This window comes from Nicotiana tomentosiformis, chromosome 3 (genome assembly GCF_000390325.3).
Source record: "Nicotiana tomentosiformis chromosome 3, ASM39032v3, whole genome shotgun sequence".
NCBI lineage: Eukaryota > Viridiplantae > Streptophyta > Magnoliopsida > Solanales > Solanaceae > Nicotiana > Nicotiana tomentosiformis.
This window is the reverse complement of record NC_090814.1, coordinates 57,335,339-57,360,909: the sequence shown is the minus strand read 5'-3', so window position 1 is coordinate 57,360,909 and position 25,571 is coordinate 57,335,339. Positions and strand designations below refer to the sequence as shown.

General features: G+C 36.7%; 1 protein-coding gene across 13 annotated transcripts; it reads right to left on the bottom strand.

Annotated features, from left to right (window-relative positions):
• Positions 1–83: 83 nt before the first annotated feature.
• LOC104087668 (uncharacterized protein At2g39910) lies at positions 84–24,022 on the bottom strand. 13 transcript variants are annotated; one of them, XM_070196995.1, is made up of 11 exons: positions 23,909–24,011; positions 10,375–10,494; positions 9,741–10,275; positions 9,543–9,629; positions 8,668–8,858; positions 7,309–7,504; positions 6,980–7,044; positions 6,605–6,706; positions 6,376–6,475; positions 852–961; positions 84–638 (listed from the first exon to the last, which is right to left on the bottom strand). In XM_070196995.1, the coding sequence occupies exons 2-10, from the start codon at positions 10,413–10,415 to the stop codon at positions 872–874; spliced, it is 1,407 nt and encodes a 468-aa protein (XP_070053096.1). In that variant the 5' UTR covers positions 10,416–10,494; positions 23,909–24,011; the 3' UTR covers positions 84–638; positions 852–871. The 13 variants fall into 13 exon arrangements, with proteins under 13 accessions (XP_070053096.1, XP_070053099.1, XP_070053100.1 ...); XM_070196998.1 differs by lacking the exon at positions 23,909–24,011 and adding an exon at positions 22,779–22,972; XM_070196999.1 differs by lacking the exon at positions 23,909–24,011 and adding an exon at positions 22,371–22,717.
• Positions 24,023–25,571: the final 1,549 nt, after the last annotated feature.

The following is a 25,571-nucleotide window of genomic DNA, read 5'->3' as shown; positions in this document are numbered from 1 at the left end:
CCATACACATCAGACTTCTGTTTGGAAGTTGTAAGATTTATAACTCTCAGAAACAGCTGAAAAAGTGAACATTGTAGCCATAATTGAGACAAGATAGAATATTTACTGTACATTACAGCAAAATAAGCTTAAGTAGATGAAAAATCATACAATAAATATGAATTACTGAATTTTGACTACACAACTAAACTTGAAAGTATGTGCCCATAGATAACTAACTATTTACATGGACGCCAAATCACTTTCAATCCCTTCGTCTGATAGATAGTTGAAAAGCATAACAATCTCATCATTGAACGACCCCCCAATAGACAATTGTTTCTGCCCAAACAATTCTCCATTACCCTCAACTCTATGTAGGAATGAAGAGCTAACGGGCGAGTTATGTAGAGTACGGAAACTGATGCAAGAACTAAATGTATACTTCTCCAAAATGTCTCCCTCAGCAACTCAAAAGGCCAAGTATGTATTCAAGTCCAGCAAGCCACTAACCATTAACAGCTCCCTGCAAACAACATTAACAGACAGAATACAAAAAGTCCTGTCTTTATATCATTAACTACACCAACTTTCCGCACACCATTGTATCAAGAAGCCACAAGTATTACACGCTTTCCCCAATTTATATGACTTGCTTTCTATTTTGAATGTTTCAAAATATTTGAATAAAATCATTTTAAACATCTTTCATAGTTTCAAATTTTCAAATTGTTTAAGTTTCACCTCTTTTCATCAAACTAACCCTTTAATTATCACAACTAATTAATACGTGATCAAGTGAACATGCTATCAAATGCCTTTTCATAAGTTGGGATAGAGGAAGTATTTAAAAACCAACCATCACATAGAACCTGAATATTGATTTAATAGATCATGGCATCATTGGCAAATTATTAAGAAAAAGCAGATGCACAGGCTCATTATGCAGCACAAAACTGGCTAAGATAGCTGATGCTTCCACCTAATATAAGTGCAAAATATTAATCTTGAGTGTTTGTGATAAGCCTCAGGTCATAAAAACTAATTCCATGAGGGCCAAAAGTAACAAATTGAAAACTTAGTAACTGTCTGTTGACAGTTACTCATGTATTGGGCAGTTTTATCTGGAGAAAGAAGGAAGCTGTAGGGGGAAAAAATATTCAACAGAAAAATAAAGAATCCTTGGGAGAGTTCTAGCCTCTCGAATGTCTAGAAATTTCATGTCTCGTAATCTTAGTAATATGTATTTTGGCTCTGTGTCGCTAGTATTGATTTCAGTCATTTTCTATTCAGTCTATAATGTTATATGCTGTAATTTAGGAGTTATCAGTGTTGCAGTGGTTATTCTCAGACTTTGTTGAAGTAGATTCTGTGTTTTTCAGTGTAAAACATTAGTATTTCTTCCTGTTATTTTCTATTTGTGCAGTAAACTCTATTAATTTGGTATCAGAGCGGTGACGTTCGGGCATGGTAAGGAGTAAAATGGAGGGACGAGTTGAGCAAGTGGAAACTAATTTGACTGGGGTAAGAGAAGATGTTAGAAGGCTGGAAGGATGGTTCCAAGAAATAAGAGAGTCTCTTGCAAGAATTGAAGCACAAGGGAGAACTGTGATTGCAGAAGCATCCACTTCTCAAACCAGAACTTTGGGAAGCCAAGAAGAGGGAAGTAATGTTAACTTGACTGGAGAAAAAGATGGGAAGAAATTTCGGAAACTACAACTACCGGTTTTCGAAGGAGAGGACCCTATGGGATGGATTTTTAGAGTGGAACGATACTTTGCAGTGAATGAAGTTTCTGAAGCAGAAAGATTGCAGGCAGTCGGTGTTTGTTTAGAAGGAAAAGCCTTAAATTGGTATTATTGGTTAGAGTCTAGACAACCAGTTCCAACCTGGGAAGACTTCAAAAGAGATCTGCTGAACCGATTTCATCATTCGCGAAAGAGCAACCAGTATGCCGTCTTAATGGGGCTAAAGCAGAACACCACTGTTGCAGCATTTCGTGAAGAATTTGAGAAGGTGACAGGTTCTATGAGGGAGGAATCTGATGGACTGTTATCTGGAGTGTTTTTGAATGGTCTTAAAGAGGAAATCCGAGCAGAAGTGATGCTTTTGCGGGCTCAAACATTGAGGGAGATAATGGAGATGGCTCAAAAGGTAGAGGATCGAAATTCTATTTTGGAGCAAGTTCAGGTGTTTAATTTTGAACAAAATAGAGGCAGTTCAAGCAACAAACAAGTTGGATTTAGACCCAATTACTCTCGGGTCACAAACGTACTTGAAGCACGTGATTCAAGAGCCGGAGCAGTAGGACGCAACATTGATTCGCAATTGCATGCTTCAGCAAAGCCAACTGACTTCAACGTGTCTTCTACAGCAAAATCTGAGGGACGAAGGTTGTCTGATTTAGAAATTGCCCGAAAAAGGGAGTTAGGATTAAGTTTCAGATGTGACGAAAAATTTGGCCCTAACCATCGTTGTAAGAATAAGCAACTTAACCTATTGATTGTTTCAGAGGCACCTAACACAGAGGAAGAGGAAACAGAAGAATTCTTTGAGGTCGCCGGAGAGGCCGCAGATGAAGGAGAACAAAAGGCTACTATGATGGTGTTGAATATGAATTCGGTTGTGGGCCTTACTGAAGAAAGATAAATGAAACTTGTGGGAAAAATTCATGGGCAAGACGTGATAGTTTTGGTGAACAGCGGAGCTACCCATAATTTTAAATCTTCCAACCTTGCTCGTCATCTGCAATTACCTATTGAGAAGACCAACAAATTTGAAGTAACAGTTGGTAATGGTCAACAAGTCAGTGGGAATGAAGTATGCAAAGGGGTGAGGTTGGACGTGCAGGGAGTAAAAATTCACCAACAATATTTTCTGTTTGAATTAATTGGAACTGATGTGATATTGGGGATGGAATGGTTAGCCACTTTGGGTGAGATGAGGGTAAACTGGAAACTTCTTACCATGAAATTTGAAGATGCAGGAAGAATGGTGTTGCTTCGGGGGGATCCAGGTATGGTTCGGACAGTTGTTTCATTAAAAGCTATGAACAATTTGCTAAAGAAAGGGAACCAAAGATTCTGGATTGAGTTGAATCAGGTAGTACATGAAGGTGAAACAACTATAACATCAAAGGAGATTGAGGAGTTGTTATCTGATTATCCAGGAGTATGTGAGCAAGCTTCAGGTCTACCACCAAGTCGTTCTCGGGATCATGCTATTACTATTAAGTCCGGAACACAACCACCAAACATTCGTCCATATCGATATCCTCATTCTCAAAAAGTTGAGATCGAGCGTTTGGTCAAAGAGATGATGGCTGCTGGAATCATTAGGGCTAGTACTAGTCCATATTCTAGTCCGGTATTGCTTGTTAAGAAAAAGGATGGATGTTGGCGTTTTTGTGTGGATTATCGGGCTCTTAATGACATACAAATGCATTGATGAGCTACTTGATGAGCTAGGGGGAGCCACCATATTTACCAGGTTGGATCTCAAGTCGGGATATCATCAGATTCGCATTCAAGCTGGAGATGAAGCGAAAACAGCTTTCCGCACCCATGAGGGACATTATGAGTTCATGGTCATGCCATTCGGCTTGACCAATGCACCCTCGACTTTTCAGTCATTGATGAACCATATTTTCAGGGATCATTTGCGGAAATTTATTTTAGTATTCTTTGATGATATTTTGATTTACAGTAAAGACTATGCTTCTCATCTTGAACATTTGAAGGTTGCTTTAGATATTCTCAAACAGAACCAACTGGTAATCAACAAACTTGAATACTTGGGCCATATCATCTCCTCTGAAGGAGTACAGGCAGATCCCTCCAAGATTGAGAGCATGATATCTTGGCCAGTTCCAAGAGATATCACGTCTTTGCGGGGATTTTTGGGACTCACTGGGTACTACCGAAAGTTTGTCAAAGACTATGGTAAGATTGCTGCCCCATTAACAGATTTATTGAAGAAAATGCTTTTTTGTGGGGGGAACGAGCTCAACAAGCATTTGAGGCATTGAAGTTGGCTATGACTCAAGTACCCGTCTTGGCGATGCCGGATTTTTCTCAACCTTTTGTAATTGAAGCTGATGCTTCGGGATTTGGTGTTGGTGCAGTTTTAATGCAAAAAGGTAAACCTATTGCATATTTCAGTAGAATGCTTTCTTCTAGAGCAAGACAATGCTCGGTATATGAACGGGAGCTAATGGCCATTGTGTTGGCCGTCAAGAGATGGAATCACTACTTGATGGGTCATCATTTCATCATTAAAACTGACCAGAAAGCCCTTAATATTTTGCTGGAACAACGAGTTATGGATGAGAATCAGCAGAAATGGGTTTCCAAACTCATGGGTTATAAGTTTGAGATCAAGTACAAACCGGGTGCTGAAAATAGAGTGGCTGACGCACTGTCCAGACGCGGGGAATCTGCAGAGTTATATGCCTTTTCGGTTTGGAAGTACGAAGACAAGGAGGAATGGGACCAAGAAGTAAAAAGAGACAGTAAAATGGCTTCTATCTTGCAAAGGCTAATTACAGGACAGCAAACAGACGACAAATACAGCTTGTAGAATGGATGTCTACTGTTCAAGGGACGTTTGGTTTTGCCAAAAGGATCATCCAGAATCCCAGGGTTGATGAAGGAGTTTCATTCTTCTCCAATAGGTGGCCATTCAGGGTATCTTCGCACATATAAGAGGCTGTCTGAAAATATTTACTGGGAAGGTATGAAAAGGGACGTGCAAGACTTCGTTGCCAAGTGTGAAATTTGTCAAAAGAATAAGTCTCAAACTTTGAGTCCAGCCTGATTACTTCAACCTTTACCTATACCTCAGCATGTGTGGGAAGATGTAAGTATGGATTTCATTACTGGTCTTCCTAAATCCCATAAGTTTGACACTATAGTGGTTGTGGTAGACCGTCTTACTAAGTACGCACACTTTATCCCACTTTCTCATCCTTTTAATGCTAAAGATGTGGCTGCTGTTTTTGCTAAGGAAGTGGTTAAGTTGCATGGTTTTCCTAAATCTATTATGTCTGATCATGACCGTGTGTTCATTAGCCAGTTTTAGAGGGAGTTGTTTAAAATGGCAGGAACTACATTACGCTATAGCTCCGCATATCATCCAGAGAGACTGATGGGCAGACGGAAGTGGTGAATAGAGTTTGGAGGCATATCTTCGTTGTATGGCTGGAGAAAAACCTAAGCAATGGCTCCATTGGCTAGCTTGGGCTGAATATTGGTTTAATACGTCCTTTAACATATCTGCCGGCATAACACCCTTTAAAGCATTATATGGGAGGGGGGATCCACCATCGATTTTTCACATGGATGACACTGCTTCTGCAGTGGAAGAAGTAAATGAACAAGTTCGTACTAGAAATTTGATCTTAACTGAGCTCAAAAACCATCTAGTACATGCACAACAAAGAATGAAGAATCAAGTTGATTGACATCGCAGGGAAGTGAATTTTGAGGTTGGAGAAATGGTGTATCTCAAACTACGGCCATACAAACTACATTCTCTAGCTAAGAAGATTAATGAAAAACTCAGTCCCCGTTTTTATGGCCCTTTCAAGATTCTAGAGAAGATTGGTCCCGTAGCTTATCGGTTGGAGTTACCTGTTGGAGCACGCATTCACTCAGTGTTTCATGTTTCACAGTTGAGACAATGCTTGCAACCAACTACACCTACTCAAGACCTACCTCCGCTTCTTACAACATAATTGGAGCTTCAAGTTGAACCTGAAGCAGTGAGGCAGATCAGGAAGCTACTTAATGATAAATGGGAGGTGTTAATCAAGTGGAAGAACCTGCCTGAATTTGAGAACACTTGGGAGAACTATGCAGTCATTGATCTACAATTTCCTGACTTTCACCTTGAGGACAAGGTGACTCATATAGGGGTGGGTAATGATAAGCCTCAGGTTATAAAAACTTATTCCAGGAGGGCCAAAAGTAACAAATTGAAAACTTAGTAACTGTCTGTTGACAGTTACTCATGTATTGGGCAGTTTTATCTGGAGAAAGAAGGAAGCAGTAGGGGGAAAAATATTCAACAGAAAAATAAAGAATCCTTGGGAGAGTTCTAGCCTCTCGAATGTCTAGAAATTTCATGTCTCGTAATCTTAGTAATATGTATTTTGGCTCTGTGTCGCTAGTATTGATTTCAGTCATTTTCTATTCGGTCTAGAATGTTATATGCTGTAATTTAGGAGTTATCAGTGTTGGAGTGGTTATTCTCAGACTTTGTTGAAGTAGATTCTGTGTTTTTCAGTGTAATACATTAGTATTTCTTCCTGTTATTTTCTATTTGTGCAGTAAACTCTATCAGTTTGACTGAGATTATGCTCACTTTTCTCATGATAGTACAGAGGGAAACCTTTACCATTGCAAGCTGTTGTTCACTAAAGGAATGATGGAAAACTGTCAAGTCGGGATCATCCTTGTGCTTGTCCCAAACGGCTTTGAACTGCGAGCCCTTGGATCTTGACATTGAGGAGAAAAGATAATAAGAAAATAGATAACTCATGAAGCAGAGAAAAACTACAAAAAAAAGCAAATAACTCATATCACATGCAGGAGGAGAAAACAAAGGCATGGAGCATGATATTTACTGTTGGATCAAAATTATAGTCTGAAGAACAAGTTTTCTAATTTCTTCACGTGCAATTTTCAGCGCTGCCTCCTTGTATAGACTAACAAGCTCATCCACCAATCTGCATCACACCAACAGATACAATTTAAAGAAGCAAGACAAGAACACGTAGGAAGGTTCTACCTTAATATTAAAGCTCGGGATGTTAAACCATCATCAGTTAAGATGGTTTACGTATTGAAAAAAGAGGTCCTCAGTTTAGATGCAAAAATGGAATTCAGTACAAAAAAAGATGTTGGATAACTTTCGAGGTACTCCATTCTTCATATTCAAAGCAGATATAAGTAATATTAAAGGGTGAACCGTAGTTTTCCTTGTCCAATCGTAAATTTACCTTTCAATGTGTGGCGAATTCCTTATCCATGTCAACTTTACAACTGTTTTGATTAGTTCAAGAACCTGAAATAAAAATGAAGTACCACTAGTATGATCTCCAAACACAACATCTTGTACAAAAAAGTTCTGAAATGCAAATGAAGCTTCACTCTTATATATTTTAACATATCTGTTGACACCACTAAATTAAACTTAATCAGACTGAAGAAAAGGAAACTAGTAGAAAGGAATTCAGAAAAATTGTTCAGGATACAAAGTGGTATACTGTCAGATGTTCACAAAAGGTAGCAAGGCTGACTGATTTGAATGAATTTTATCACCTCTTACCAGTACAACAGTTCTGTCATCATCAGCATGCATCCACTTGAAGAAAAGGGGAAAAAGTCGCCTGAAATGAGCTAGCAGCACAAGACCAAGACCATTGAACAGTGGCTCAACATGCTGTAGCCATGCAATACGTCGCTCCTTGTTTCTTGGTTGCCTTTCCAAGTGACTCAACATCTCATTCAACATTTTTTCATACCTGTGCCACAATATTTTTGACTGGTATACATACTTGAAGCATAAAATAAAGGTAAAGATAGTATTTTTAGTAAAGGTAATATTATCGAGAACAGCACCAAATATTTTATCAGCCTCACCAACAATCACCTTTCGCATCGCAATATTCTAAGCTTAAGTTACTCAGTGATAGTAATGAAGTTGATAGATTAAAAAAAAAGGAAGAACAAGAAGGGATTCAGCACTAAAGAATAGAATGAAGAAAAGGTACTGAACAAGGACAAATTAAAGATATAGAACAAGAGGATCAAGAATCTGCAACCTGAAGTTGAACAAAGAGGAGAAGAATATTGTACCCGGAAAGGTTATTTGGAAGTACAGGCACATTTCCCAGGAGAGAAAAATCCTAGATAAGGTCGACTGCATGCTGGAAATCCATTTAATTAGTTTAATGTACAACTATATCTTTGTTATTGCATTTCTAGAAGAATGTCCACCCCACAGAAGTTTTCTGAATAGCTAATATGAAGGTACAGATACCTATTTTAATGTATATGACAATGTCATAAAACTTCAATGGAGTATCATACTAAATTAGGGATTTGCTGCATCACTAGCCCCTAGACAAAGAAGAAATTTTATTCAGATATCAGTTGGCCAAAAAGGACAGCAGTTAGGATACCAAAACAACTTTAAAATCTGACTTCCCAAATTAATTATTAAAAAGAAGAAAAAGAACTTGTAAATTTGACATTGATAAACTGTTCCGCATAGAGTTAACTCCAACAAGTAATAATTAAGGTAATTTTATCCCAAAAAGGAAAGAAAAAGAAAAAAAGCAAACTCTCACTTAATACTTAAGCAAACTGGAACATAGAAAATTATCCAACTTTTATTGGGGGCGGTCACAACAATTTTATAGCCAAGTTCTTTCTGCATTGCTGGCGAGACGTCATTCTTTTGAAGGATTACTGTTAAGAATTAAGCCACGAAGTACAAATTGAAAAACACATGATATGAATATGCTTCTGCATGAATCAACAGTAAAAGAAGGATCATGATTTAGCATTTCACTGATACCATTTTTGCCGCAAATTTATGAGTAGAATAACCATTCTTCTCTATCCATACATGTTTGAAAAATGTAACCAAGATTCAATATATAACAGATAGAGGGCGCTCTACCATATGCTTCGAGCATTACTTTTCTGGGTGAAAGTCACCATAAGTACAGACATTTGAACCACACGCTCCCATGTCTCATCATCGGAAGCAATATTTTGGCAGCAAGCATCAAGAATTACATCTTCATACCAACCAATCTCAGCAGCATTGACATTTTCTGCTAGATGTATTAAGCTAACCATGCCCTGTCCCTGAAGTGAGACAACAAAATTTTGTCAACAGCCTAATGAAAACAAAAATAGTAATTCTTGGTTATGAGATGCAAATGTATGGCAGACAATTTCCACTCGACTGTACCAATTGGAAATCCCGTTTTTATCTTGAAGATGGATTACATCATGCTCCAAAATAAAGAAAAGACTAAGAAGGCAAAACAAACAGAAAGAGGTGCTATCAACATTATAACAATCAGAAGTCTCTAATAGAGTATCTAACAACAAGCTTTGGAAAAGAAACTGAATACCTGATTCATTTGATGTTCTTTTTGTTGTCATCAGTTGTTATAAAGGTCAGATATAAGCCATATCTTAGAGGCACATAAAAGTTTAGTACTACCAAGCCAATACTTGTTTTAAAGTGTGCATTCCTTCTAACAGTTCACAATGTATTTCACCACATATCTCAAGGAAAACACAGTGACATAGGAATTTTGAAAAAGCAAAATTTCCACTTAGTATATCTCATCATCCAACTATTTTACAGTATTAGCTGACCACTGCAAGAATCAACTACTTACAGTATTTAGAGGGTTTAACTATTCTACAGTGATAAAGGAATATTAGCTTAGTTTTAACAAAGATCAACAAGTAGATTAGATATCTGACTGAAGCAGCAACAAATTTCTAAGACCAGTAATCATACAAAGAAGAACCCACCTTTACTTCAGACGACCAATGATCAAGAGCTGTTAAGGCACATGGAATCACCAAAGAGCACACTTTTCCTAGGTGAGGATAATCCACCTACAAACAATAAATCCAGAACATTATGCTTCATCTCAATAGAATACAAACCACAAATAAAAAAAATTCAAAATAAATAAATCTTCAAGTACCAATTTAGGATACACATACCTGAGAAATGAACCATCTAAATTGATAAGCGGCCACAATGGCGTATGCCCCTGGAACTCTAGCGCTTGCAGCTGATATCTCATCACCATCAATTGATTTATCTATCATGCTCTCCTTAATCCTGCCTTTTAGCAAAGGCAACACTTGAGGCATTAACTGTATGGCCAACATCTTCTCATTTGGCAGAGACTTCAAATCCCCATCCAGCTCGCCAATTTTCATCAACTCATTCCCACCAACTTTTCTAGCGTAAGCTTTAGATAGGTCTTTGAAGGCAGAGGCAGCAGCAATAGATAGCAAATTGGGAACCCAAGAGAGCTGATTGTGGGTGGATTCTGAGGTGGAAGCCAATGCAGCACAGCATAAGCTAAAATCCCTTATTTTGCTCTGCATTTCAGTTTCCGAGAGTTCTGAGTTGGATAGCGATTTGCTATAAGGAAGAAGAGACACTAGCATGGATTTGACAGAGACACTGGAACCCTCTGGAGGAGTATAGGGTGCCTTGGAGAGTGATTCTCTTATTGGTTCTGATAATCTATTATAGTTTTTAAAGGACACAGCGGAACTTAATCAAACTATTCACACAGAACACAAGAAAAAAAGAACAGAATGAAGACAGAAAGAATGGTCGTACAGAAGCAGGTCTTCAATGAGAACTTTGAGAGACTTTGACATCCTTCGCGCGGTTTAGATCTTCTCTCTGCTAATTGCTAGGGCTCGAATACTTTAACTAGTCCTCTGTCACCATGACAACCTGTCCATTTTTTGTTTGTGAATTTAAATTGTTCCAAAATACTTTGGGTGAGAACCACGAACACGCTAAATTACTCTTACTACCAAAAACCTGCCTAGGTGTAATACTAATGGTATTTCTTTCTTTTTCACTGAAATGATAATTATAGTATTACTTTTTCAAACAAAGTAAAGTGATGGAAAAAAGTGAAATTAATGAATTATCACTTGTGGAGGGCAAACAGTTGCCAAACTTGTAAAGATAATTAGCATACAAGGAAAGGGAAAAGAGAGACTAATAGGTGAGAAGTTCGCTTGTTGAGATACCATCATACCAGTAATACATACGAAAACTGCTTTCAGTTTAAAGCCCTAAAGTTTTTTTACAGGAAAATAATTTAGTTGTTAAAACAAATACATTATATGAAAACAATCACCAAAGAGACTTGAGGTTGGCCTGGTGGCAATTGACTTGAGCCTTGGGGTTTGCTCCCTTTCAAGGTCTCAAGTTCGAAACCCACTGGGTGCAAACAATTTCTGAGGGCCATCGGACTGGGTAAAACCTGAATTAACCGTGGAGCACTTGCGGGAAACTCCTTGCCGAGGGCCTGTGCACCCCCGGGATTAGTCGGGGCTCAAAGAGACTCGGACACCCGGTGCAAAATCAAAAAAATGAAAACAATCACCAAAAAAAAAAAGAATACATAACATGAAAGACTTATTTTGGAATAAAAATTAGAAGAAAAACATGTCATTTTGAAGTAGAAGCAAAAGAAGAACGAAAGAAATACACCAACAGTGAACAACAAATGATATATGCCTACATGATCGAAGAACATATACGTTTTGTATGAGATATGCAAGACTCCTTCTGCTTGGGAAATTCTAAAGCATAAGAATACAGAAACTATTGAAAGTATCTACCTATTATTAATGAAGAAACTTATACAGACAGCAGAACGCAGATGTTATTATTAATGAAGAAACTTCTACAGACAGCAGAATGCAGATGTTTTAGGTACCTCCTAATTCGGTGTAACCTATGTCTACTACATATTTCATAAAGCATTTGCAGTTCATCATTCATTACCTTAACATCAGCCAAACAAAGAACCCGCAATACATGAAATAAAGATGTATGTAGCTATTGGATTACATACCATTATAGTGACAGACGTATGCACTGACAGTAAAGAACCAATTGTGAAGTCAGATTATAAACATCGGAAAGCAATGTCGGAATAGGAATGGATCAAATTATAAGCAAGAACAATGTGATTCCCACAGCCACGACTCCAACATGGAAGACTAGGTATTTTATAATGAATCAAGATTCTGAACATTGTCATTAGCACTGCTGAGTGCACATAGTATATGTGGAAAAAACATGAGAAAAAAGAACCTACTTGACTGACATTATACATATATAGATTAATTATGTTAAATAAGCAAAATGACAAAACAAAATGTGTTCTTATTCCCAAGTGAGTGACGCTGAATTCATATTTGTCCACTTGATTGTTCAGCAGGTAAAGAGAACCATATGCAATTAGGCTTGACTCAAGCTGTTGCAGGACGTGAAATGTGTATTCAAGTACAAAAAAACTTCCTTTATCATATGAATAAAACTTGATCTGTTTGTTTTAGAAACAAGTTATGTAAAGATTGTAATACGGAGATTGATAATGCTGAGATTATTTTTTATCGAGCTTGGTTCATTGCATTAATAATTGAATATACAAGTAATAATCTAAAACATGTGTTTGGTATTAAGTGGGATAAAGTTTTGTTTACAATTATACCCTTGTCCTTTTACTACCAGTGTACTACAAATTTCTAACTCGGAAAACATCAAGTAAGACACTTGCTATACATATGAATTTAATACAAAGACAGCTAGAATTAAGTAAAAACGAAGGCAGCGGCAATACAAAAATATAAAACATATTTTTATAGCACAGGGAACATAAGGAGAAAGAAAAACCTAAGAAAACTCACAGGCATCAACAAACCCCACCTTCAGAACAAGCAGCAATCTCTGTTTGCAAGAAGCAAACTGATATAGATGAAGCAAGTAGTTGTTTCTTGCAACTAGGTGATGCACGATTGAAGTAACCCAACTAAAAGGCAGGTCTCTGGTTGAATTAGGTGGTGGAAAAGTAACTGAAAAGTTTGAGAAGAAGGGCTGCTACAAAGAATTCAAGACTATTTTGGTCTCTTAAGGGGTCGTTTGGTATGAGGTATAAGTAGATATAGTGCTGGTATAAAATTTTAATACCCCCTTAATACTTTGTTTGGTTAGCAAACCTGGTATAAGTTATCCCGGGATTAAAATTAGAACCGGGATAACTTATACCTTGTAGGGGGTGGGGCAATTAGTGCTGGGATAACTTATACCTTCTTCTTAGAAATTATGCAATTATTATTTTTAATACAACATACCAAACAGTGGATAAAAAACAATACCAGGATAACTTATCCCAGCATAAGCCGTATTCAAACCAAACGACCCCTAAGTACTTAATCCATGTTAAGTTAATACAGGGATAAGTTATACCAAGTTGAAATCAGCATAAAGCTATACATAAATTGCTGTATTAAGTTGTAAAGGTATTGCTTATACCACAAGTGAAGATGCTAACCAAACATGGTACAAAGTAATACCAGAAACTACACGATGATTATTTTCCCTAATTTCTCACACCAAACGGCCTCAATGTACAAAGGCATAATCAAAGACAGAGTGCTTACAAAGAATGGCTCTGGAATCAACGGAGAAGCGCCAAGAGAACTGAAAGAGTTGGAGTATAGTAGCACAGGGTTATAGCGTGTGGGCTGCAACCCATATTCGACCCGCTATATAACCCGTTAGGCCTGCTTTGGAAAGCTTTTTAAGTATGGGATGGGCCCAACTTTAACTCGTTGGATACTGGTTTTGGTGAGGATACTGGTTTTTTGAATTAAAAGAGATAAAAGAGTGTCTACCAATCCCAATTTTTCTGTATTTTCGATGTTTGACAGTATAAAGCACATGATGTCATTTACAGGCATTGTAAGGAAATTTGGCCATGTGGCCTAGACTTTATAAAGTAAAATGGCTTCACCATATCTAAATATCCATTTACACTAGCTAAATAAAGAGGGCTTGTATTTTGAGTAGTTGCATAAATGCAGGTGAGCTCCACATAAATTGTTAGGAAGAATGGAAAAAATGCATTAAACACAACTGCCAAGTGTGTGTCCTTACATATTCTAAAAGCGCTTAACGAGCTAGATCCAGATATAATATCCATCAAGAAAAAGCGTCAAACTGTACTTCATATCACTGTTGAAGGTCAGGATAGTTCTGTGATCGAGGAAATACTAGATACTGACAACTAATATTGATTAAGCGTGGCAAGAAGGGCAACACAGCTTTGCATATATTCACATGGAAATGTCATCCACATGTATCTTTTTATTTTGTTTCTTAAGGTTATGATACGACTCTTGCTATTCTTAACACATTAAAGACCTGCACTCATTTCTGGATGACGAAGTTAAAACTCAAATTTTGTAGCACCCAATTTCCTAAACATTGCATTATATTCATTTCTAAGGATTGAGTTCTTGAACTGTCAATACTTTTATTTTTCATATTATTGTTAAATAAAATGGTTAGTAGAGGTTTATTCTAGATAAATTGCCTGGAGAATGATATAAATTTTTCTTATAAAAAAATAGAGAAGGAAAAATATTATTGGTTGCAACATTGCAGTAGATGACTGGTGTAAGGACCTCTGGATGCACTGTTATTTTAAGTTGGGGACTAATTGGTACTCATAGGCAGACAACACTATATGGATTAACTTCCTTATATTATAGCTCCAATGGTCTTTAAATTTGTACTCATTGGTATGTGAATTTATGTGCTATATTTATATTTCATAAAATACAACAGCATGGTTTATATGTGCATTTCAATATAGCTATCGAATGAGAATAATTTTCACAGAATTGACCTCGGTAAAGACTTGAAACATGGAGACTTTTTGAAGGTACTGTAATAAAACTTCTAATATGCTGCTGTGTTAGAAAGGCAAAGGTTGGCTACAAAGCTGGGTGGATAGTTTGCGTCATAGCAAATGAAAAAGTAAGATGTATTTGTAATGCGCTTGAGAATGCATACATTTACTACATCTTTGGGTATTATATCTATACTATTTAACTATATATGATTGAACTGAATAGCTTTAGAGACGTATAATATATATATATATATTCTGCAATATTGTACATAAAAGTGTCGTATTATGCACAATCATGGTACATAGAAGTCTTCTGCTATGGTTCAGGAAGCTCAGAACATTGACATGTCACTTTCAGCTCTAGCAGATGTAATATCTGCTATAGAATAGAAGCATCCACAATCTATATAGGTAGCTTCTAATCTTTGATGTATGTAGGTTACAATTGAGTCATTTGATATTCACCAAGGTTCATTAGGCAATCAAATAGTTCTTTTAACTTCAAATTTGTCTAGAAATTCTGATTTCTAAAAATCGTACTAATCAAAGTTGTAAGATTCTTTATATTAATGTTCCTTTTGTTCTCTATATTTTGAGTTGCTATGTCTTTGATGCAGGTGGAAACTCGACTACTTTGATTTTTGTGGAAATCATTCATTCTTATAGGGAGTAATGTGAGACTGGTTTGTTGGACAAACAACAATTAGGCCTCATTTGTTTGCACTTAATGGAGGTCTGAATCTTAATCATTCAGATCTCAGACGTTAAGTGCGTTTTTTTTCAAAGTCTGAATCTTAATTATTCAGATCTTAATCATTAAGTATGTTTGTTTTTTTTTACTTCACAACCACTTAATGATTCTGAATAGGTCTGTATCATTAAGATCTATAACAGAGACTTAATTTCATTAAGATGCTATCATCCATATTCATTATTAACTGCCGCCACCGCCTACCATTATCAACTACCACCATGCCACCCACTACCACCATCATCCTCAATCATATCCGCCACCATTGTCGACTACCACCACCCACCACTCCCACCACCATCATTAATGACAACCAACACTCATCCACCTCAACTATCACAACTAACCACCCCATCACCATCAACAACTATAGCTGGCACTGCCCATCATTATAAACTACCACCACCCACCACCATCTTCCTCAATCACAACTACCACCACCACCACTCGCCATTATTAAATATCATCACCCACCACCACCATCTTCAATCATAATAGCTACCACTACCAATCACCACTAGCTACTACCCTAAACTACCACCAACCACCGCTTTTAGTCGGCATTCACAAACACTACCGTTAGCCATCACCACCAGCAACTATCATATTTTAAAAAGCTATACATTTTAGTGATGTAATATTAGATTAATTAGTATTTTATTTGAATTTTATGTTTATTAATTTTCAGATAAACGTAAATTTTATACATTCAGATGTTAAAAATCAAACAGTCTTAATCATTTAGTATTCAGATCTTAATACACATCTTGACATTCAGATGTGTATTTAGATTCAGATGACTTAATCTTAATACACATTTTGATATTCAGACGTGTATTCAGATTCAGACGTCTTAATCTTAAAAAAAACAAATGAGGCCTTAGCGACATCCAAGAGATGAGATTGATAGATTGTTAAAACAGAAGAATGTTACCGACTGCTTCTTTAAGCATCTCTCCACTTCTTTTTTTCGATTCTTTCTTGGTTGCAGATTGTCTAGAGTTTTGCCAGATCCAGTATTGTGAAGAGCGTGAAGCGAGGAAAAGCGACAACCCCCATTTCACTTAAAGCAAGAAGCGAGAAGCGAGAAGCGAAGCGCTCGCTTTTTTGAAATGAAGCAGGAATTTTAAAAAAAAATTAAAATAAATACTGCATAGACAACACATGTAATTGTAAGCAAATGTTCAATACTTCAATGTAAAGGATATAAAAATTAGAGGAAGGGCAGTTTTTCTCTGTTAAAAACTGGGCAGAGAAAGGAGAACCCAAGGATTGGCATTAATTCTGAGAAAGAACCGAAGGTTAAAAAAAAAATTCGCCAACATTTCGCTGTTATTTGGACGTTGAAGAAGAAGAAGAAGAAGAAAATCAGAACATACCTGTTGTTGTTGAAGACTTGAACTTGAAGTTAAAGTTGAAGAAGAACCCTAGTCTAATGCTCTCAGATGCTCTGCTTTAAAACCCTAGTCGTTGTTGTTCGTTTAATAAAAGACAGAACAATTTCGTTTTTAATTAAATAGCCTGGGTCTGTTTAAAAACAAAGAAGCGACCGCTTCCTTCGCATCGCATCGCTTGGTCGCTTCTCGCTTTTTAGTGGGAAGCGGTCGCTTTTTTATGCCTGAGTCGCTTCACCCATGTGAAGCGGGCACTGAGTCGCTTCGCATCGCTTCTCGCTTAAAGCGAGGAAGCGAGCGCTTTTTTAATCACTGGCCGGATCTGAGGTCTTTTCTTATGGTTTGGTGTTGTGCTTCCTTGTTTTATTGGGTGTTGTACTTGGTTTGAAGATTCTTTTGGAAATAACTCCCTTCCAAAACTCTTTAGACCCTGTAATTTTGCGGCTTACTAGCTCAATGATTTCCTGCGAAACTCTGTTTACTACAACTCAAATAAATTTTAAGGAACAATTTCACATTTTTCTCAATTTTTTTCACATAAAAACCTTTCGGAAGAAGACACAGACTGCGCACGTAAATCAAGGAAGGCTAAACGGAGCTAATCGAGGTTTTGAAACACAGAAATGAGGGCTAAAACTGAAAATGACCTATCGGGTCATCACAGTATCAGTATTTTTTTGCTTGCCTATCTCTTTGACATGTGCAGTATCTTGTTTTAAATTGTATTTAGTTAGACTTGCCTGCTTATATCTGTCCCGGTCAATTACTTTAGTGTTATAGCTAATATATTACTTAGTCTATTTCTTTTGTAGCCTTTTGCTGGTCCAGTGGTCGCGCGGAGCTATGATAGAGTGAGGTCATGTCCTCGGGGGGAGCGGGGATAGAGGGTAAGGATGGCAGGGGGTTAAGGGACCTTCTAGGTTGAGAGTGGGGTCATGGAACATAGGGACTTTAACGGAAAAGTCTATAGAGTTAGCAAAGATTCTCCACAAGAGGAAGATTTACATAACCTACGTCCAGGAGACTAGATGGGTGGGAAACAGGGCTCGGGAGGCTGATGGGTTTAAGTTGTGGTATTCAGGGAGGGTGAGAGGGAAGAATGGGGTAGGCATCTTAGTTGATAAGGATCTAAGGGAGTTGGTGGTTGAGGTTAAGAGGGTGAATGACATGTTGATGGCCATTAAGAAAGTCGTGGGAGGGTATACTCTGAACGTAGTTAGTGCTTACGCACCTCAGGTGGGTTTGGACGGGGAGGTGAAAAGGCGCTTATGGGGGGATTTGGATGGGTTGGTGCGGGGTATACCGTCCATCGAGAAGCTTATTATAGGGGCTGATTTTAACGGCCACATTGGGAGGTTGCCTGGGGGATATGACAGTGTGCATGGTGGCTTCAGTTTTGGAGATAGAAACTGAGGAAGTACTTCGCTGCTGGAGCACGCTAAAGCTTTTGAGCTGGGGATTGCTAACACGGGTTACCCAAAGAAGGCGGAGCACCTAATAACCTTTCGGAGTACAAAAGCCAAGACCCAGATTGATTATCTACTTCTCAGAAAATGTGATAGAGGTCTATGCACGGATTGCAAGGTCATCCCGAGTGAGAATCTTACGACCCAGCATATGCTTTTGGTTATGGACTTAGAGATCAGGTGGACGAGGAGGAAGAGGGCTATGTTTGGGCTATCTAAGGTCGGGTGGGGTGTATTGACTAAGGACAAAGCCCAGGAGTTGGGGAAGAAGTTGCTGGCTATGGGAACCTGAAGGAGTAGCGGGGACGCGAATTGTATGTGGTCTACGACAGCGAATTGTATTAGAGAGGCGGCGAGAGAGGTGCCACATCCCAAACTACCCCCCCTAGACGTGACTGGCACCCAGCTAACACTATCTGCCAGGTGAACCATCTTATACCATACACTCAATATGTATTCAAAACTCAACCGGAATAAAGAAAAAGTTCCTAACATCTTAAAAACTAAATGTGAATGATTAATGATTCAAATTGTTTCCTTAAATATTTATGAATAATAATAACCAAAATAGAGGAACATAACTCTAGCCCAAATCCCATACTAGACCATGGAGCATCTAATGAGAATTACAAAAGACTCAAAATCGGGTGTGTAAACCCCAAATAAAAGACAACGTACAAATAATGGTAAAGACTCTTTTGCAAGCCTCCACGAACAATGCGGTGGCTCGCCTCAATAACTGGATCAACTCTAACGAACCCGTCAGTTATTAGACCTGTCGCCCGAATAGTATCTGCATGGACATGCAGGCAAGGAGTGAGTTATACGTGAATATAACCCAGTAAGATCCTCGACCCGCCACTTTGAATATCTCTCGAACAAGTATTAGAAAATACAAGCACACCACAACAAGAACAATACTAAATACAATAATTATACAATAAAACGGTATATCAACAAAGTTAATAACAATTAACTAACAAGAACACACATATCTCAACCCACTACACACTAAGGACTTGTCATAACTACAGTGAAAGAAATTAACCAACACCTCTATAAGTCCACAGCGGCACCACAATGCCTCAAATATGTAACAGAGCATACACAATGCTCACTGAAGCATAAACAATACCCCCAAATAGATCAACAAGCATACACAATACTCAAGTGATGTATAAAGGCATACACAATGCCCAACATCATGGCTCACAGCTGTATCAAACCATCAAATCCAACCTCATGGCTCACAGCCGTATCAAACTATCAAATCCAACCTCATGGCTCACAGCCGTATCACACCATCAAACCCAACATCATGGCTCACAGCCGTATCACACCATCAAACAACTTATCAAATAATTTTTAGTATCTTTCATAAAATAATATATTTGCGGCTAGTCAAAGACCATTAATTCTTCCAAGCGCATGATTGTCGCAACACATGGACCAGACAGATAAAACATATTTTCAAAACGGGTTTTAGAAACGCAAAAACCAAAGCTTAAAGTCTCACTTACCTCGCTAATAAAAAAAATTCCAACCTTGCAACGTCTAGAACACTAACCAAGCAGCCTCCAATGGTCTCAATCTATCTAAAATATTGATTAACAATATCAAATGTGCTAGTCGGCTCATTTCATAATTTTTGAAGTAGTCAAATCAAAGTCAACTAAAAAATCAACTCCTCGTCACTATGGTGAAATCCCCAAACAAATCATATTTTTGAGCTACCCATATGTCATTGAGTCCAAATATATAATCAAGTTTTAATATTAATACCAATTTTTATGGGTTAAATTTCAAATTATATCATTCTCAAGCTTAAGACTTAAATCTTAATATTTTGTACCTCAAGTCATGGATTTAAAGGTGAAAATATGTCGCAATCCAAAGTTTAAAATCAATATCAATATATTGGATAATAATAATCATGAAATAAAAGAATGATCATGAAGTAAAATTCATTAATACCACTTTTGAGTTTTCCCCAAAACTTCCAATTCGCAGACTTTGCTTTCTCGTTCAAGCTTTAAGCAGACAAAGCAATGCTCTGTATCTCTTCCCCCCAAACTCCATCGCGAATTACTGCCGTAGCAAAGCACCCAAATTGAAGCCCCTTTTCTCTCTTAATTGTCAAAGTTGTAACCTATGTTTTAACCCTGTAGCGTACTGCTTCTTTTACTTTAATCTTACTATAGCTAATAAAATTAACCTATTGCTTATATACCCTCTGGCCCTTGAAACAGAGTTGTAAAATAGATGGGCTTGGCCCACTTTCCCATGATTTCCCTTTGCACTTCTTAGATACAAATAAAATAGGAATTCAAATATTTGTAAACATTAGCCATATATCTATGTAGGACACGTCAGGAGCATTGTAGGTTGGGCCTACTTAATTAACTAATTTATACTCCTTTCAAAGCTACTTAGACATGCAAATTAATGCTCCACATCCTTACTGTCAGGTATGAGCCAAAAATGTGTTTAAAAGTATTGATTTATTAAATAAGTACTCATGGCTAGGAATATATTAAGTGGGCGTTTGGACATAAGAATTGTAAAATTCCAAAAAAAAAGTGAAAAGCATTTTCACGTGAAAATGGTATTTGAAAATTAGAGTTGTGTTTGGACATGAATATAATTTTGGGTTGTTTTTGAAGTTTTGTGAGTGATATGAGTGAAAATTTTGAAAAATAAATTTTCTGAGTTTTTTAAATTTTTGAAAAATTTCAAAATTTATTTTCAAGTGAAAATTGCAAATTTTATGGCCAAACACTGATTTCGAAAAAAAGTGAAAAAAATTCGGGAAAAAATAAAAAACTTCTTATGTCCAAACGGGCTCAATAAGTACTCATGGCTATATCTATGCTTCTTTCTCTAAGTATCGCACACAATATATGTATATGAGTATAAATAAATAATCTAATACATTATACGCAGTCCTTACCCCTTCCTTGAGAAGGTAGAAAGGCTATTTTCGGTAGACCCTCGGCTCAGGAAAGATAATAAGGATAAGGCACTGGAAGGAGTAACAACAAGCAGCAACACCAACAAACCAATCATAAAATTGAAGCCAAAAAAGACGAGTAATAATAGAGATATAAAATAATATAAGACTAACACTACATAGTGCACTAAAACCTAAGTTACTCGGACTCGGCAATTTGGGCACCGTACCTGTGTCGACACGACACTGACATGGGTAAGGGTGTGGGATCTGTGTCGGATCAAGTCAGACGAGATCGGGTGTGTTGACCAAAATTTTAAGGAAAATTTTCGTAAATAAAGGAAGTGGTACAAATCTCTTTATATTTTTTATTGTACTATCCCATGAAAAGTGGCTTTTTTGTCAAAAGAGTGGGGTACAGAGTGAACTTTCTTGTCAAAAAAGTGGGGTAGTGAACTTTATTGTCTAAAAAGTGGGGTACAGAGTGACCTTTCTTGACAGCAAAATACATCCTTCCTATCTTTTCTCTACCTACTTTCCCTCCAAAAGACCAAGAAAATGGACAAAGAAGCCATCCTCTCTCTCTGCTTCATCTCGACTTTCTGTGACCAAAGCCAAAAAAATTCAAATTTTTTTCTTCATCCAATTTATAGCTATATTTCTAGATTTTTAATTTATTTTTCGCCGAATCCCCGCACCCGTACCCGTACCTAGATCCATATCCTCGAAGCCTAAAATTTAGATCATGAAGGATCCAATCTTTGGATCCGTACCCGTGTCGGATACCCGTACTCGAGTCCGAGTAACTTAGACTAAAACTACTGATATGAATAAGGCAAACACTCGACTACCTAACCTTCTATCCTAATCTTCGACCTCTACACCTTCCTATCAACGATCATGTCCTCGGCAAGCCGGAGCATCACCATGTATTGCCTAATCACCTCTCCCCAATATTTTTTCAGCCTACCTCTACCTCTTAGGCCCTTCAAGGCCAACCTCTCACACCTCCTTACTGTGGTATTCGTGCCTCGCCTCTTCACACATCCGAGCCATCTAAGTCTCACTTCTCGCATCTTGTGCTCCATAGGGGGCCATACCCACCTTATCCCGAATAATTTCATTTCTACTTTTATCTAATTTTGTATACCCGCACATCCATCTCAACATCCTCTAATTAATCTTTAATACATTAAAGCCCTAAAGTTTTTTTACAGGAAAATAATTTAGTTGTTAAAACAAATACATTATATGAAAACAATCACCAAAATAAAAAGAATACATAACATGAAAGACTTATTTTGGAATAAAAATTAGAAGAAAAACATACCGTTTTGAAGTAGAAGCAAAAGAAGAACGAAAGAAATACACCAACAGTGAACAACAAATGATATATGCCTACATGATCGAAGAACATATACGTTTTGTATGAGATATGCAAGACTCCTTCTGCTTGGGAAATTCTAAAGCACAAGAATACAGAAACTATTGAAAGTATCTGCCTATTATTAATGAAGAAACCTCAACAGACAGCAGAACACAGATGTTATTATTAATGAAGAAACTTCTACGGACAGCAGAATGCAGATGTTTTAGGTACCTCCTAATTCGGTAGAAACTATGTCTACTACATATTTCATAAAGCATTTGCAGTTCATCATTCATTACCTTAACATCAGCCAAACAAAGAACCCGCAATACATGAAATAAAGATGTATGTGGCTATTGGATTACATACCATTATAGTGACAGGCGTATACACTGACAGTAAAGAACCAATTGTGAAGTCAGATTATAAACATCGGAAAGCAATGTCGGAATAGGAATGGATCAAATTATAAGCAAGAACAATGTGATTCCCACAGCCACGACTCCAACATGGAAGACTAGGTATTTTATAATGAATCAAGATTCTGAACATTGTCATTAGCACTGCACATAGTATATGTGGAAAAAGCAATTAGGCTTGACTCAAGCTGTTGCAGGACGTGAAATGTGTATTCAAGTACAAAAATACTTCCTTTATCATATGAATAAAACTTGATCTGTTTGTTTTAGAAACAAGTTATATAAAGAATGTAATACGGAGATCGATAATGCTGAGATTATTTTTTATCGACCTTAGTTCATTGCATTAATAATTGAATGTACAAGTAATAATCTAAAACATGTGTTTGTATTAAGTGGGATAAAGTTTTGTTTACAATTATACCCTTGTCCTTTTACTACCAGTGTACTACAAATTTCTAACTGGGAAAAGATCAAGTAAGACACTTGCTATACATATGAATTTAATACAAAGACAGCTAGAATTATGTAAAAACAAAGGCAGCGGCAATACAAAAGTATAAAACATATTTTCATATCACAGGGAACATAAGGAGAAAGAAAAACCAAAGAAAACTCACAGGCATCAACAAACCCCACCTTCAGAACAAGCAGCAATCTCTGTTTGCAAGAAGCAAACTGATATAGATGAAGCAAGTAGTTGTTTCTTGCAACTAGGTGATGCACGATTGAAGTAACTTAATTAAAAGGCAGGTCTCTGGTTGAATTAGGTGGTGGAAAAATAACTGAAAAGTTTGAGAAGAAGGGCTGCTACAAAGAATTCAAGACTATTTTGGTCTCTTAAAGTACTTAATCCAAGTTAAGTTAATACAGGGATAAGTTACACCAAGTTGAAATCAGCATAAAGCTATACATAAATTGTTGTATTAAGTTGTAAAGGTATTGTTTATACCACAAGTGAAGATGCTAACCAAACATGGTACAAAGTAATACCAGAAACTATACGATGATTATTTTCCCTAATTTCTCACACCAAACGGCCTCAATGTACAAAGACATAAGCAAAGACAGAGTACTTACAAAGAATGGCTCTGGAATCAGTGGAGAAGCGCCAAGAGAACTGAAAGAGTTGGGAGTATAGTAGCACAGGGTTATAGCGTGTGGGCTGCAACGCATATTCGACCCGTTATATAACCCGCTAGGCCTGCTTTGGAAAGCGCTTAAGTATGAGATGGGCCTAACTTTAACTCGTTATAAATAGAGATTTTTACACGGAAAACTACCCTCTATGTCCCCTCAAAATTTTAATAGCCCTTATTTTTTTTCATTGACCCGAAATGTCCCTTCAGTCCAAATATATTATATTTAATAGCCCGAAATATCTATTTTGTATAATTTTTGTATAGTGACAGTCTATTTTGTATACTTTTTTACATAGTGACAGTCTATTATATATAAATTGTACAGTGACAGTCTATTTTATATATTTTTTGTATAATGACAGTCTATTTTATATAGTGACAGTCTATTGTATATAAATTGTATAGTGACAGTCTATTTAGTACATTTTTTGTATAGTGACAGTCTATTTAGTATATTTTTGTATAGTGACAGTCTATGTTGTACATATTTTGTATAGTGGTAGTCTATTGTATATAAATTATATAGTGACATTTTATAGTGTATATTTTTGTATGATGACAAAGTATATATTTTGTATAGTGACAGTCTATTTAGTATATTTTTTTATAGTGACAATCTATTTTATATATTTTTTATATAGTGAAGACTATGCATTTTTCAAATTAATGATGCAACCATGTTTTGCACACGCCGATGCTCCACCATAGAGTTCAACTAATTTAATGTATGTTATTTCCATGCTCGACTCCTCTATATAGGGCATTTCTTGAAAGAAAATGACACCAATACGCAGCACTTGCATTTTAGCGATTGACAATTCTTTTCTTTTTTTTACATAAAGGATTTTCGCCATACAAAGAAATGCTTATATATATATATATATCTTTGGAAAGAGGGCAGGCTCGTGATAGTGAAGGGTAAATTTCATAAATTGTCATATAATTATGATTTTTTTTTTTATCAAAGTCATACAACTATATTTTCTCACATAAAAATCATAAAAACTGCTAGTAACTCACACAAAAAACATAATGACCGAAAACTATAACTTTTCGCTAGCATTTTTTTATTTTTCAGTATGACAAATAATAACCAAATTAAAATAGGAATGACCCAACCTAATATATATATATATATATATATATATATATATATATATATATATATAATTTTAACTATGAGAATTTTCCAGTCTTTGGGTTATTTTTGGTGAGCCAAAAAAAGAAAAGATGGAGTTGTAAAAGAAAAGTTAATGTGATCGATAATGGCTAAGGCTGCCAATGAGGAACAGTTATAGGTCCTTCGATTTTTATATGTTAGGTGCATCAAAATAGTAATTTCTCATTGCAAATTTATCTTTACTATTTTTTGAAATGCTTTCATTTGTTTTTATCTAAAATCAACTAATTGTATTTCTAAAAATCAGGCAATTGTTACTGCTGGTTAGAAGGAAAGGACTAGTGCAGGAGGGACAAAGGGGTGCCTAAAACTATTTGCTGGTTAGCATATGTTATTTGTTTTTGGCTACAAATTGTAATGTAAAACTACGGGCCATCGACTGATATATGTTTTGGCCGAGTGGCCACTTATGTCAGAATCT